Source organism: Chenopodium album, chromosome 16 (assembly GCF_948465745.1).
Source record: "Chenopodium album chromosome 16, dcCheAlbu1.1, whole genome shotgun sequence".
NCBI lineage: Eukaryota > Viridiplantae > Streptophyta > Magnoliopsida > Caryophyllales > Amaranthaceae > Chenopodium > Chenopodium album.
The window spans coordinates 46,076,484-46,093,285 of NC_137849.1; the positions used below are offsets into that span (position 1 = coordinate 46,076,484).

Here is a 16,802-nt window from a genome sequence, read left to right on the forward strand (position 1 = left end):
ATTTTGATCATAATCTTCTATTGCTCTTTCACCAATGTCGTTGACAAAGCTATTCCATATTGTCAATCTCATAGCAAAACAACTATTTAAAAATTGTAGTTCATTAGAATAAAGTAATATATATGTATATAATAAATAAATAAATAAATAAAGAATATTGCGTCATTATCATATTGAGATTTGTTAAGATATTATTAGATATGCTTATCTTATATTTTTTGGGTAGTTACCTTGTTTATAGGATAAATTAAAGATATCTTAATATGGTTTTGATATCTTAGTAGTCAAACAGTGTACGATATAAATTAAATTAATGAATGAATGCATGAGTGATTGAGTGGGCAAGCTTTCAAGTCCTCTAAAACTTTAGATTTTACCTTTGATCAAGCAGGATAATATCTTGTTTAATAGTACCCGTAATGTCATTCCGGTGAATCTCACTTGCATATATAATTAGTCCCACAACATCTAATTTAAAAAATAAAAAACATAAAAGGTAAAATATTAATTAATTGATTACTGAAGATTTCCAAAAAAAAAAAAAAAAAAAAAAAAAAAAAAAAAAACAAAGTACCGTAAATAAAAAAAAATGTAAAATGAAAGGTGATATAGTAACCTATCACAATTCCTTCAATGCGCTTGAATGAGGTCACACCGTGTAAAGACACCAAATTGTAGAAGTACTTGGGGAAATCTTCAATGTCGGTATCAATCAAGGATATTTCTGTGTCTGTAGTAATTTTGAGTTGATACGGATTACGAACTATTCGTAACCAATCGTCAGCTTGAATAACTTGTACCCTTTTGAAACAGTACTCTAAACCTTCTTGAAATTTGCCAATAAAATTGTCAACATCCTTTATAAATATAATACCTTGAATGGGTTCTCCCTGTAAAAAAAATATAGATAAATATAAATGAGTATGTTATATTTTTTTAAAAAAATATAATAAGAAGGAAGTATAAAAAATGTTTACACACCGTAGCATCAAGAAGAACCATTTTCCAAATTTTTTTGTTATTATTGACATGTTGAATTTCATACAATCTAATTATCCTTGCCTTTACATTCCAAAATTTGGAGTACGGGTTCAAATACACGAAAGGAGCGTAAGCAATTGACATCCTGCAAATAAAAGAAGATGAAAATGAGTAGATAGTCTAAATGATTGGCAAAATTGAAAAAAAAAAAAAAGAAAAGAGATTGACTATAAAAGTTATGGAGTTTAATAAATCAATAATTTCGATATGATAAAAACCAAATTCGTCTATTATTATGTGCCCAAAATACTAACCTTGCAATACTAAAAACACACCGTTGAATTTGAAAAGAGAGTGTTAGTCTTCCAAATTAAGATTAGAAAATATAGAATTGGATGTAAAAGGTGAAAAGGAAGAGTAACTACTGTTTGTTCTCATATTTGTATTGGAGGATAACTGCTAGGGAGTAATTTGATAGTAGTGGACATGTGTTCACCTACTAATGCAACACCTAATTTCAAGGAGCAGGGTTTTTTTTTTTTTTTTTTTTTTTTTTTTTTTTTTTTTGGGCTTTGAATGGAACCGTAGATAGCAGTTCTATTTTTACCACCAATTGAATAGGATGCACGTGCATGGAAGTTTATTTGATATTTTTTTTTCCTTTTTTTTTAAAATATGTTTGTATAATTCAGTAACTATGAAAGGGTATTTTTGGAAAGGGAAAATTCCCAACCAAAAAAGGGTGTTCCCTTTAAAGATTAACATAGATAATACATGACATTTGTTGAATATTGAAAACGGGTTAAACTATTAATTTTTTTCCTTTCAAAATACGTGATATTTGACAAATTCTCAGTCAAGCCTCAATAGAAGTACAAAATGTACTCTCTAGGTCCAAAATTAATAATCCTGTTTCGTTGGATATACTCATATACTAGTAAATCCAAATAGAGGGGTAAATAGCTGCGGGGAAAAAAAAATAGAGGGGTAAATAGTACAATCACTTTACACCTTCTAAATCTTATTGTTACATATAATGTATGTGAGATAATTTTAAACACTTGAATGTAATATCTTAGTTACCACCTTAAAGATGATTAATTAGGTTTATGTAGAATTGACTTTACAGAAAAATAATTTATGTAGGGAGATATCGCAAGAAAGTAGCTGTCACTAATCAACTAAATCAAATTGTGTCAAGGCTATGATATCTCGGGAAAGTGTTTCACAAGTATATGTTTAAACCCTACTAAAAGAAAGTAATATTTTGGTTAAACAACGATATTTTCGACTTTACGAACATGACAAAAAAAATAGGAATTAGAGCTATATATTACTATCATTTTTTCACCAAAATTAAACAACATAAAGTTACTATGTTAGCCTAAAATGTGCACAATCTATGCTTGATTTATTTGAGGTCCATACCCCTTATTGTCCCCTTTATTTAATTTCAGGTTCTCATTCCCTAATTTTGTTACATTTTCATTTTTCAATGGCAATTCAAATAATACCTCTTCAACCGTTATTACCCTACAAACTCCAACCTTCCCTCCAATTCCAAGCACCTAATTCCTCAACCTTGTTTAATCTTCAAAATAAAATCACCAATTTCTCAACTTCTTCTCTGCAAATACCATGTAAATCCCTTAATTTCAATGGTGCTACAATAAGAGGGTCAGTGCCCTTGAGCTGCGAAATTCCCCCAAATGCCCTTCGTAGAAAACAAGACCCACTTTGGAGAGGAGGTTTTAGCTTAGGGGTAGATTTGGGATTGTCTAATACTGGTCTTGCCATTAGCAAAGGCTTCTCCTTTCGACCTTTATCTGTAAATCCCCAGCTTTTTCCTGCGAATTTCTGTTTTTAATTTCTGGGTTTTATTTAATTTTTGTATTTATTCATGGGTTTTTTTTTTTTAAATTTACCTTTTTATTTTTTCAGGTGTTGAATTTAAGAGGGCAGAAGCTTGAGCTTCAACTTATTGAAATTGCAGAAAAAGAGGTGATTTTTGTGGGGTTTTAAAGGGTTTTGTTATTAACTTCATAAATTTTCAGTTATTGTTTAAGTTTGATTATATAAAATTGTAGGAAGTAGATGAATTTATAATTGGATTGCCAAAGTCAAGTGATGGAAATGAGACCCCTCAGTCCAACAAAGTTCGTAGTGTTGCTGGAAGGTTGGCTGTCAGGGCTGCTGAGAGGTATTATTTTCATTTATTCATATTCTTATTTTAGTGTATTAAGGAGCCACAAAGGAAAATGATGTGAACAAGATTCGATAAGTTCTATCAACTAGATAATTGACATCCACAATGTATCAAATTTTAAACCAGCTTATTTAATGATGGTTTTTGACACCAATTTGTTGAAAATATCTTTGGATGTCACATTTGCTATTATGTTGAAATGGGTTTTGTTACAATTCAAGTATAGTGTGGTCGTATTGTAATGAATTTTGTTGATAGATTATTTTGTTGATGAGTTATATTCATTCTATTACACTTTTCTTTCGTGTAATTGTGTTAGTCTTAGTGTTAGTGTTACTTGAGAGATCAAGGGGAGCCAAATGGTGACCTTAATTTTTCTAGTCCGTATTGAACTGGGTTGCACTAGTAATCTTTGGTGAAGGGGTGTGTTATATCCTATTCAGCTTATAATAAATCGAGTACATATCAATTAAGGACTGGAAATCAGTAATATGCTATAAATATTACGGAATACAGTATTTTACATTCATTTTGATGATGTATATGTTGTTGGAGTCTTTGCAGAGGTCTTATGTTGCTTAAACTTGTCTGAGATTCATTGATTTTGGCTTTGAACAACATTCTGACTCGAGTTAGGAGCTGTGCTTAGCTGTCGATAATCTTTTATTCTGTTAGCTCAAAGTTACAGCTGACATATCAGGATGGTGTATTTGTACTGATTCTTTGTGGCTGAGAAGTTGATGACTTATTGACACTCTTTGTGTGATATGAAGGGGCTGGAGGGTTTATCTGCAGGATGAATATGGCACATCAGTCGAAGCAATGGATCGAATGATCAACCTGTGAGTTTTTTGCTACTATGCTTTATGTGTGAGATACAGGGCACTATATTCTTTCCACATAAATTAATAATTCCTATGTATTAACTGGTACTCTTTGACTCCTTCAGGGGTGTCAACAAGTCTGCACGTCATGGAAAAATCGATGCTTATGCTGCAATGGTACAGTTAACAACATTTTATTGCCTTCCTATGTTCTTTTTCCATCCTTCACTTTGATCTTCAGTGACCAGATCAATGTTTTGTTGCTAATTAGAGACTATATAACTACTACGTATTTTTCTATGCAAAAAAACACCTCTTTATTTTTGATTGATCGCATACAAGCTCTTTTGGGAATAAGGTTTTGGTGTTGTTGCTGTTGCTGTTGTATAATTAATTTATCGCATATCTTACTCCATTGTTTTACTTCAAATAGATGGTGTTGGAGAGATATTTCGCCAAGTCTGGTGAAGGAACTGAACTTGTATGGCCAAAGCAATTAACATTACAAGAAAAGATTCGGAAGGGTCCGCCAGAAGATGATGATGGTTTTTTCTTTTGAATTGTAGCATATCGTGAAGCACTCCCACAACTTAAATACCACACCGGCCAGTTTCTGTGAACAGACTCATACTGCCTTGAAGGTGGAGAGCAGAATAGAGGTATATCTACAAATTCAGATTCGTTTGTTTTGTATATATTTTAGACAAGAAAGATTGATATCCCGCACAAACGAGTTTTCTGTGTAATCTTGTGTATTTTTTCATTTGAGCGTTGTCAACTGCTTTTGTATGTGATTTTAGTATACAATTGGTTCACTTCTATACTTCTATGGACTAATGCTTGTAATTTTATGCCTACTAATATTCACATGAATTGATCCATGTAACTATATTAACGAAACATGTGACGTATTACTTGTTACAAAATTTTGCTAATCCTTTTCTATGAGCTCATTAATAATGTTTTACAAAATACCGAGTAATACACAAAATTCATTGTGAAAGTCGCAACCTAAAATAGCTTGTGGCAGTTCTTCCAGGATACTGGGTACTTACATATCTACATTTTGAACTTAGAAATTGATGGTATACACGTTAATGGCAAAGTTCAGTTTTAGAAACCGATCAGAAAATTGTTTTTTTTTATTATTTTAATCAATCTATTATTTTTATTTTTTTATTTTTTTATTTTTGTTATTAAATATTTAAGTCAAGTGGATGGATGGACTAAAGGCCTGTTCACATTTACTGAAATGAACTGAACTGATTGGAGCTGAACTGAACTGAACTGAATAGAACTGATTGGAGCTGAACTGAACTGAATATTTTATGAGAGAGGGAAATTAGGAGTTGAATTAAACTGAACTGATTGGAGCTGAACTGAACTGAATAGAACTGATTGGAGCTGAAGTGAACTGAACCGAATATTTTATGAGAGAGGAAAATTAGGAGTTGAACTGAACTGAACCGAACCGAACTGATTGGAGCTGTACTGAACTGAACTGAACTAAACTGAAATTAAGTAAATGTGAACAACCCCTAACATTGGTCATTAAAAATAGTGGGTCAAGATTAAAATTAATTACAATAGCTACGTATTTAACTGACATTTAAAAAAAAAATTGCATAGAAGTTTTTTTTTGTTTGTGAAGGAAAAATTGCATAGAAGTTTATCTAAAATATTCATCAAAAAAAGTTTATCTTAAATATTATCGAGATAGGTTTTTTATTTCCTTAAATAAAAAAGATAGATTACTTATCCTGTATATAAAGTGAAAGAAGGTTTTGGGTGATAAATTTCACTTTCCCAAAATACCCCTCTTATTTTTGTCTTACTTTTTTTTAACAAAAAAATCATCCTGTAAAAAAAAACTACCATCTAAAAAAAACCTAACATAATACCATCCTTTAATAAAAACTACCATCTAAAAAACCTAACATGTGAAAAAAAAAAAAAAAAAAAAAAACACACTTCCATTTGAAAAAAACCAGAGAATTTTACTCATAAAAACTACCATCTAAACTTGTTGTGTTAACCGCTCCTCCCTCTTATTATATAAACTCATAATAGCAGTTACAATCCCTATTCTTTCTCTTTGTTTTACATCTTCTCGTATTCATTAGTATAACAGGCCACATTTGATTTGAGGTCTTTTTAAAGAAATTTAACTAATATGCCATAACTATCCTTCAGACCTTCAGTATCTAAACTTTACATCACCTAACCAATGTGATATTTCCTTAAAAATCTTGTGAGGGTATCAGTAAGGTAGATATGGCCAAATTCAAAATGTAACTAGGATTTGAGAAATTTTCACACTAGGTTAGTAACCCTGTAAGTTCAACTTCTTACTTACTCACATTTGACATTCATTTTAATGACCCTGAACTTGGAAAGATGCTGTGGAAAATTGGAAATTACTAACCTTGAAGAGGCTGCTTTGTAAATTTAGTAAGTTTGGGATCAGCTAAAATTGAAATGTGGCCTGCTATATTGTGACTAAGGGAGTAAATGGTAATACTTATCACGGATTCATCTAAGCTATCTGTTGTATCAGATACGGAAGGCTTCAGCTGAACAAGTGTATCTTGTCCTACTACAAAATGGAAATTTGCTGCCTGAGAACCAGATAGAGAAAGCTCTTGAACTTATTTCTGAAACCGCTTGGGAAGGTGACTTAGATGAGGCCAAGCAACAAAGATTGCAATTATACGAGCTAGCTGGTCTGGATCCTGGGCTGCTTCTTAAAGCCAGCTCTGGTGTGTTGAAGAGGGATGTAGAGCAAAAACAATCAATTTATGATGAACATGCTTCGTACTCTGCTTTAGTTGAATCAACGGGTTTTTAGAATGTAATGCTCTATTTGTACTTCAGGTCTTCAGGATGAGATACAAACCCCATGTTGCTTTTGAGGAATTAGACGGGGTTTGAACTTTGGAATTTCTATTTGTACCAGTAGGCTCGAACACGCCTAGATGAAGCAAAAACATCCCCTTTCCAATCTCTGGCTACCACCCTACCCAGCCATCATCACAAAGGGAGGCATTGCAGTTAAACTCGTATATCAATTATATTAATAAGTTTTTTGATTTTTTAAAAAAGTTTTTTTTAAAAAAAAAAATAAAATAAATTAAACTCATAATCTGTATTTTTGTTGTTAATATATATATATATATATATATATATATATATATATATATATATATATATATATATATATATATATCAATTACTGTGATAAGTTTTATGATTATAAAATTATAATTCAATTTTCTCATATTAAAAAAAAATTATGCAAAATACCAAAAAAAAAAAAAAAAAAAAAAAAGTTAAACTCATACTCGGTATTTTTTATTTTTTTGTTAGAAAAGAAAAAATATTTATGTGTTGATAATGTTGCAATGACAATGCAACAAAATATTAACTAACTTCCTAAAATAAAATACTCGGTGAAGTAGTAAAATAAGTTTATCTTAAAAATGTATGAGTTTATCTTTGATTTAACCGCCCTTTTTCTATTATAAATATTGATCAAGTAATGACATAGCTAGGTTAACTCTCATAATCAAAATCCTTGGTACAATTCTACGTTGTAATTAATCCCTCTTCTTTTAAATCTTCTGTTGGTTGAATTGCTTTACATCCATCAACATGTCTAAACTACCACCCGGTTATCGTTTCAACCCTAAGGACGATGAGCTGATTAACCATTATCTTTGGAGAAGAGCATTATATGGTGTTTCTTCATCTTGTCCGAGGATGCCTCTTGTTGATAATATCTTCGGCGAAAATGCTGATCATCCGTCAACTGTCTTCTTCGACTCTTTCGGACAATCTGACCGTGAAGAAGAGGATACAGTTCGGTACTTCTTTACAATCCCCAAGAACGTGTCTAGTGACAAAGATTACAATTGTGTCAAGAATAGAATTCGAACGGCGGGTAAACATGGTACTTGGAAACTTCAAAGAAGTGATCCTGTTGTTGTCAAGAATACTAGTACTGGCCAAGAGGAACTCATTGGGTTTCGAAAGCTGTTGAAGTTCATGGAGTCGACCAACAACCACAACGGAGTTGAATGGAGTATGCATGAGTTTACGAGTAAATTGTTGGAGGAGAAGATTAATAATGTCAACAACTTTGTTCTTTGTCGGATCACCAAGAAACCCTCCACAATTAGACAAAAAAGACTACACAGTGTTAGTGTTGCTAATACTACTACTAACAATACAAATAATAATAATGTTGATGTTCAAGAAAACAAAAGGCAACGCATGAGCTTGGTACCGGCAGTGAAAGAACAAGGACTTTCTTATGACGAAATCATTAACCAACAAGTCGGGGTTCCCGTTGATAATAATAATAATGTGGTGTTAGGACAACATAATAATCAAGAATTACAAGTGTTGGTTGGTTCAGATTTCGATCTTGAAGCGGAGTTGGCTAAGTTCGCTGAAGAAGATGATAATGAAGTTGTATGCGTGGGTGATCAAATGCAACAAGGTCGCGTTGACGACGAATCAGGTTCTGGTAATGACATGATAACAATACAAGACTTGTTTGGTTCAGATTTTGATATTGAAGCCGAGTTCGCCAAGTATGGTCAAGGAGATAATAATCAAGTGCTATGGGCAACGCAATTGGAAATGCAACAATAGATTACAGTCAATTAACAAGGGTTTTTGTTGTGTCAATCAAAAGATTACACAGTATTAATTTTCTTTAATCAAGTATTTTCCATAATTTTAGTGGACATCTTACATTTTCTTAGAATTATACTTGTGAATTTAATATTAATCTGTAATAATAAATGAATTATTCAAAATAGAGTTTGTGATTTGTTATTTTTCTGTCCCTTTAATTTTATAGTTTATAGCCTTGATCATCAAATAATGTGTAGCAAAAGCATAGTCAGCTTAATATACTACTCGTTCTTTGTCCAAAAAAAAAAAAAAAAAAAAAAAACTAGTATCTAATGGTTTTGGTCGAGGTGAAATATTGTACCAAGTATATTGCGTGACTGGAGTATAAAGTGTGGAACATAATGCTAAGTCAACTCTGCTAAAAATCAAAAATAAAATAAAATAAAAACTCTGCTAAATCAAACCTTTCTTTTTCATTATTTTCATAAATAAGTATAAAAAAAACCTTGGTGGCAAATAAAATAGGTAAAGATTGATATAAATATCAAACGATCTTATAAATATGAGATCTTGCCAATATAACTAAAAATAAATGTATAAAAAATTCGAATGAGAATAAATTTTATTTGAAATCTGTTAAAAAAAACGACATGAAAAATCATTGATGCTCTTGATTAGTTTCAAGCTTTGAGCCAAGGGAATACATTCGGAGATGTAGGTAATCGTCCCGTCAGGACTTCAACTCCAGTTTCCGTCACCTGCATCATAACGAATTCAGGGAATATATCAGCAAGTATTTTGTAGGCTTTTAGCTTTTAACAACTTCCAACTTCCCAAGTTTGCGTAAAAAAGTTGAAGGGGTATAGTATAATGGCGTTTACAACAGATTCATGTTGAGGGCAATGCAATGAAATCACAAGACTAATTTTGAAAATGAGAAGGCAGATTTTAAATTTTCTTATAAATTGCATGATGTAAACACAATGAATCGAATACAGAGAAAGCAGTATGATTTGACCGAGAAAATAACCCCTCGAATCAGAGAAAAATTCACAAGGTACTTTTAAGAATAACAGATGAAAGAAATATAGCATGGTCATAATACATACCAGTAAAGTATGCTCAAACTGAGCACTGCGCTTCCCATCTGCAGTAACAGCAGTCCATCCATCGGGCCACATTCTGTCACGCCACACCCCTGCAAGAAAAAGTGGATAAATGTTGTTTTCTTGACAATGAAAGCTAGCATAATCACTAATCAGACATTAAAAGAGATTAGAGAAGCAAATAAACAGATGGTTGCATTAGAGTACCTGCATTAATCATTGGTTCTATCGTGAAGGTCTGTCCAGCCTTCATCACGCCAACAGCTTTATTTCCTGCTTTCGTTAAGGAAGTCAATTGTAAATGCTGCAATAAAGTTTGTTCTATAGTAACCCAGCTGAACACAAAAGATCAATATTGCATCAGATTATAGTGAATTATGGAATACATAATCAACAAGACTGCTTGGTTATTAGTCAAGGATACTCGCATAATGAGGAATATTTGGAGCACAGTGGAAAAGCTCTCCAATTCCATGACCACAGTACGACTTAACCTGTATTTGTCATGATAGAAGAAACACATTAGTTATTGATTAGATCACTGAACTAGCAATTAAGACTTAACGTACTAGTTTAGGTGGGCACATACCACAGAGAACCCTGACATAGAAGCATGTCGATTTATGACCTCTCCAACTTCTCGAAATCTCATGCCAGGCTTCACTAAAAGCAACAACAGCAGAGAAACGTAAACATAAACTCCAAAGAAAGCCTTAATAATCAAGATGTGAGTTCAAAGATCTGTTGGATGCTTTATTTCAGATTAACAAAAAATGAAGCCTACCTAATTCCCCCCTCTGATCAGCAAAAGAGGACAATAAAAAAGAGGGTGAGAACTTAGAAGGCAACAGTAGTCTAATTTCATCTCATAATTTCCAAATTATGGTGGAAAGAATGGGCTTTACGTGCAAAAGAATAAAATAGTCAGTTACAATTGTCAGTTGCTACTGCACTCTTGTCATGTTGTTGGCTTAGATGCAATCTCGATGCTGGATATGTTTAATTTCAGCTTTCAAGGGACTTGATAATATTATTAGGCAGAGGAAATGGTAAAGTTGCAGTTCTTTGTATCCTTCCTATATTTAAATCTGTTCTCCTTAGGATGAGATCTTGTACCACTCAAAATAACCAGAACAGATAAAAGAGGATATAATCTCCAAGTTCCACACAGAAATCAATCAATAATTTATTAAAGCAATTTCTGAATATCAGTTGAAAATCCAATTTTCAAAAGTTCATAAATTTCGTTAAGAGTGTTACTTTATCTGAGAAATTAACAGTCAAGAATTTTATTTTAAGAGTAAAGGCACAACTTGTTATGTTATTGCATGGGTTCTAAGCAAATTTTTTTAAGGCATGTGCTCCAACACTAACCTATAGAGATTGCTTTCTCCAGGCACTCATATGTACACTGGACCAGCTTTTGTGATGCTTCATCAACATTTCCAACAAAATAGGTTTCATTCAGATCACCTGCAAATGATTCAAGCAGGCAGCATTCAGCACACCAGCCCCCAGTGAACTTGTTGAATTGCAAGTTAAACAGCGCACAAGGAGCACAATTCTTACCATGAACTCCTTTGTAGTAAACAGTGACATCAACGTTTACAATATCACCATCTTCTAGTACTCTGAAACAATGAGTTCAATAGCCATTATTAAAGCACTTAAAACTGACATAATAACCATTTGCGGATCAAATAAAATGGTGGATATTAAATAGCATGAACAGAAATATGTTATCAAACATAATCACCCCCAAGAAATCAAGATGAATGATATTTAACTTCAAGCTTTTATGTCAATGACTACAAGTAACACTTTTCAAATAAGTTATATAATTGCAGTTATGTGGAGTGATTTATCTTTGCGTCTTTCCATCTTTTTCTTTAGAGGGAGTGGAGAAGAGTGAAATGAGATGAGGTGAGGAAAGTTAATAGCGTAAGAAAGTCCACTAAGTTGCCAGCCTGACGTTACTCTACACCAGTAGCCAAAAAAAAAAAAAAAAAAAAGAAAAGAAAGAAAAGCTCCCCAAGCAAAGGCATAAAGTCATGAATGAAGTCTAATTTGAAAAAACTAGGACACTGAGGACATACCTGGCATCAGGTATCCCATGGCAAATGACTTCATTGACAGACCTACAAAGAGCAGACAAATTCCATATAAGTTACAGGTATCACAAACACAATCAAGTTCTAAGAAAATTAACATGTAAAAGTACCTACGTGCAGCAGGATTTCGGAAAGAAATGATAATTTAATGGAGAAGGATAACCTCCTGCATCCAAAAAAAAAAAGAAAGGAAGTTATATAACCATGAGATGCATTGATGAATAATATATGATTCTCTTGCATTAATACATACTCAAAGCTTCAACATAAAATACAATGTTGGTCACAAAAAGATGCTATCAAATTTCAAGCACTGTATGTCTGTATCCCATCAAGCAAATCTCCTTAACTTTTCAAGTATTTTCTTGTCAAAAATTCGAAAAAAAATAAAATTAAAAGGATTTCAAAGACACCAGAAACTTAAAGCAGAAATCTCAAAACATTTTCCCCCTGAATTGCATGTTTAGTAAGTGAAACTAAAATATTACTAGACTTCTTTTTTGAGAAAACTCATTAAGCTTTTTTTTAAAAATAAAATTAAAAAAAAAAAAAAAAAAAAAAAATTAGGTGGAGAGTTGAATGCAAAATTTGAAAAAGTCAGGAACATGAATACATGGTGGCCCCTAATCTGGGCAGGAAAGAGTGACAGACTGACAGCTCCATTTCCTCAATGGTGTGAAAATACTCAGAGGTCAAATTTTCTTACATCATCCAGTTAACTAATTTTGATGTCTGCCTTGGATCTTCCGTTGTACAGCAATGTAGCAAACAAAAAAAAATTCATGTGACTTCAAAAGGAATGGGTGAAAAATGCATATGAGAAACTTGCTCTTTCCAGTGCCAAGAAGAGAGAGGAGGGGGGGGGGGGGGGGGGGGGGGATAAAAAGGACAATTTATTTAATTCCTGTAATAAAACAACACAAACCTGCAGCTACAGTAGCTTCATGGACTACTCGATCAATCTCATCTGTTGTAATGCCTGGTCGAATAATACGCCCAGCCGCATCCAAAACCTCCCTAGCAATCTGGAGACAGCAATTGTCAGAATTCAATTTAGCAAATCAAATGGAAAAGGGCAAGAGAGTATCGGTAAGCTGATTGTAGATAACATCAAGACCTAGCCAAGACTCCCTACCAAAGGTGAACAGTCAGTCCACAAATGCTAGCTAATCGAGAGGATAGTAACATCACCATTCCACAAACAATCAACTATCCAAAACCCCTAACCCCCCCCCCCCCCCCCCCCCCCCCCGCGCCACACACACACACAGAGGAAGGTGGTAGTAAACAATACACAAGACATCTAGGATGAAAACCATTCTTCAAGGGTAAGCTTATATATACAAATGTCACATGAAATAGGCTTGCAAAACCACTAATGACACGATTGATCTAGAATAGTGAACCTTATGCAGTTTCACTAAGATCAATATTAGATGTAAACATATCATTCTCCAGTAAGGTTACCCACACATGTGATTATACAGCTGCTTAGAACCAAATCCACTCTAGTCTATAGTTAGCATAAGATATCATAAGCTAACACTTATAAATAGTTATTAGACTTGTATCAAACATATCTTCCATCTAAGAAGATACTTCATATGAAACAAAAGAGACAAAATGCTTTGCATAATCACAAAGACCACCTCATAGGATTTTCAGTTTATAAGCACTACAAAAAACAAACAGATATGGAGCACTCTATAAAACGCAAAAAATTCAGGAAACAAGATGTTAAAGCAAAGGTCTATCCCGTAGACTGCTTTCTTCACAGTAACAAACAAAAGGTATATTTAAACTAAGGAGCACTCTATAAAAAGCGAAAAAATTCTCAGTACTTTACAATAAAAACCTAAATTAACAAAATGAACTTACCTTGCAAGTCTCCCTCATTCTCTGTATCAGCTCTGGAGTTTTAATCTTCAAAATAACAAGTCAATAAGTAAACAGAAAAGGATAATAAGAAGAAAAAAAGTTCACTGGACAATTAATCTCTATGAGTCTACCCAAGTATGAGGAGTAAAGTAATAAAGCATACCTCGACAATGTGCTGCAGGTTGCTCTCAGGCTCAATCTTGGGTATACCCTATATGTTTTTAAAAGCATCTCATAAAGACTTCATAAGTTGCAGATTCATAAATATCAGAGTCCATATATTGGTGCATAAAGGAAAATAGGTATCTCCAAGGGGTCATTATTGTCTCATCGCCTATAACTGTCTAAAAACCAACTTTCAAGGGAAATACACTTGTTGACAATAGATAGAAAAAGCTTACATCCATAGCCCAATCAGGTAGCTCAATGTGCTTTGGTACAGTACGGTAACTTGATATGGGGTAAGGCCTTAATGATCTACACGGGAAAAGGTTGCAGTTCAGTAAAGGTCAAAAATATGAGATGTCAACACCAAGATGCATGTTTTCATTCAAAACCACAGTAACAGTAAATCATAGTACAAACATATACAAAATAATAAGTACGTAAAAAGAAGGGCTGTAATCAGAAATGTAACCACAAAAGAGTAATGTTGACATGATACCCTGTCCAATCGAAATACGGAAGTTTTGAAGTCCGAGATTGTCCTTTTCGTAAGCAATAAAGCCAACCTTCACTATTTTTGTCCCCAGCAGCATCAGTCTGTAAAGAAGATGTATTTGCCTTTGAATGCACCGATTTATGAGAGCTCCAAGATTCCTTGAAACACTCCTGGGAACTACAATAGGTAAAAGTTTGTCAATCAACAGGCTAAAAATAAATAGAAAAACATAATTATGTATCAACCATTTTATCTATGCACCCTTGAAAGCACGGATGCCAGAAAGTCAGTAATGGCAGGAACATCCTTCTCAAAGTAATACCCCCGCCCCTCAAGCCCCACCACCCTCTCATTCTCCAAAGTCTTGAAAAATTATACTCCGTAATAAATTAAGCTAAGAGAACTAAAGAGTGCAATTACATAATTAAAGCTTCCAAATAGAATATAATTACAAAAGCACAAACAAAGCCCCATGTGAATTTTGACTATATTATAGTAGGAAAAAAAAAGATAGATAATTACCAGAAAGCAGCACCTTCCTTTGGGAGCTTCAATTGTACACACTTTGGACACCTGCGAAAATTAAATCATACACGTTAAATTGAGCTCATAGCCTCACATACTTTAAACTCATTTGTTGAACAATCTCGTGAAATCTAGAGTATACCACAAAATTGACACAAGCAGATCTGGAATGCATGTTAGTTGCTCATCGATCATAACACAAGTGTTTGAACTACAAAGGTATGTTTTCGGTGTCATGCACTCAGCCACTCATGCATTATACATTAATACGATGTTAGTATTCCCTATTCAGTATTCAAAATCCCCAATAGGCATTACAAGATCATCTTCCTTGCAAAAAATTACATCATAGGCTTGTCTACAATATCTTTGGGCCTCAATAATTGTATTAATAATAGTTTGCTACTTGGTATTACAAAAGAATATGAGTTAAATTAATGAAATTGTGTTGTATACTAATAGGTACTTCATAATTCATTCCCTTACTCCTCTAGTCCTCTATCCATCCCCGCCCGCCTCGCTCCCTAGTCGATTCTATGTCCTCATCCCACCCTTCTATCCCTATCACTCATACCAAACGCCCCGTAAAGTAAGTAATATCAAGTAAAAGTTAATGAAAGATTCCCTTTCTCCAATTCACAAAAATGTCTCTTACAATAAATTAAACTGAAACAAACCTTAATTGGGGGGAAACAAAATTGAAAGTCTACAAATTAATGTTAAAACCAATGTAAATTAAAATGGGGCGCATGCAATTAATCAAGAAACCAACAAAAAAATCCAAAAAAAAAAAAAAAAGAAACATACTGAAGATGAGCAGGTTTGGAGCATCGAGAACATAATAAAGCCGAATCCTTTGCTTCGGAGCCATCATTCGCCATTGTTTACTGACTGTCAAGATTGAATTAGAGCAAATAAATAAGTACCCAGAAAAGTAACAAGAAATCAATCATAAGATATATCATACACAAATCACCTGGGTATACCTGATGTTCAATTGAATTGGAAAAAATTGTATTAAAAAAAAAGAATAAATTGAAAAATGGAGAGTGGAGGAAATAGGGAGGAGAGAGAAGGATGGAGGGACAATTAGGGTTGAAGCAGCCAAGTAAAGGTTGGCGGGGAGGAAGACGAAAACAAAGATTTAACTGTAATTTACGAGAAAATCCCTTCTTTTTTTTTTTTACTACTCGTATGAAATTAAAATTAAAATTTAGTTGAAATTTTTTTTTTTTTTTTGGTTAAACTGTTAGATCAGGTAAGTAAGCCTGATTTTTTTAGTTGAATTTTTGACTTTTTTATTTAAAAAGAACGAATCTTCTAAATTTCTCTTAATCTATAAGACAAATATAGTCATATGAGATTTAGTTTGATTCGTCTTGGTGAATAGATTATTAATATCTAACTTTTATAATTTTTGCTAATGTGAGATTAAAGTTATTTGCGGTCAAAGATGGGTAAAAATTTGCATCGATTTACGAAATAGGAACGTCATTCTGAAACGGAGGGAGTACTATTTAGAAATCCTAGTAAAAAAATCATTGTGAAATGAAAGGGTATCAATTTAATAGTTTTGTTAATATTGAATATTATGCTATTATAATATTATATACACTTGTGTTCAGTTTAATGTTAACTACGAGTAATATAGAGATTACATTATATTATTTCACCAAATAAACAACCTAAAAATTTCAACGCCCTCCAATAACTCAACATCATAAATAGTTGATTAAATAACACTTGAGTTGTATTGTTTTACACATATTGGTAATCTTTTTTTTATTAATCATATTCTCTTCTAAATTATACTCGTACATTTTATCTGTAAATTGTTTGTTTGTCGTAACTCAATAACTCATACTTGTA

General features: G+C 32.9%; 2 protein-coding genes across 2 annotated transcripts; one reads left to right on the forward strand and one right to left on the reverse strand.

The window, feature by feature from the left end:
* The first annotated feature begins 2,400 nt into the window (after window positions 1-2,400).
* On the forward strand, window positions 2,401-4,892 carry LOC145585596 (uncharacterized). Its single transcript, XM_081642297.1, has 6 exons — window positions 2,401-2,809; window positions 2,923-2,982; window positions 3,069-3,181; window positions 3,961-4,029; window positions 4,137-4,188; window positions 4,445-4,892. Exons 1-6 carry the CDS (start codon window positions 2,477-2,479, stop codon window positions 4,568-4,570), a joined length of 753 nt encoding a protein of 250 aa, XP_081498423.1. The 5' UTR covers window positions 2,401-2,476; the 3' UTR covers window positions 4,571-4,892.
* A 4,300-nt stretch (window positions 4,893-9,192) lies between these two features.
* LOC145585597 (methionine aminopeptidase 1A-like) lies at window positions 9,193-16,059 on the reverse strand. The gene is made up of 17 exons (XM_081642298.1): window positions 15,920-16,059; window positions 15,741-15,824; window positions 14,931-14,981; window positions 14,412-14,585; window positions 14,149-14,224; window positions 13,911-13,958; window positions 13,748-13,792; window positions 12,795-12,894; window positions 11,984-12,035; window positions 11,855-11,896; window positions 11,328-11,389; window positions 11,133-11,231; window positions 10,348-10,421; window positions 10,183-10,252; window positions 9,966-10,031; window positions 9,762-9,850; window positions 9,193-9,410 (listed from the first exon to the last, which is right to left on the reverse strand). The coding sequence occupies exons 2-17, from the start codon at window positions 15,812-15,814 to the stop codon at window positions 9,333-9,335; spliced, it is 1,200 nt and encodes a 399-aa protein (XP_081498424.1). The 5' UTR covers window positions 15,815-15,824; window positions 15,920-16,059; the 3' UTR covers window positions 9,193-9,332.
* Window positions 16,060-16,802: the final 743 nt, after the last annotated feature.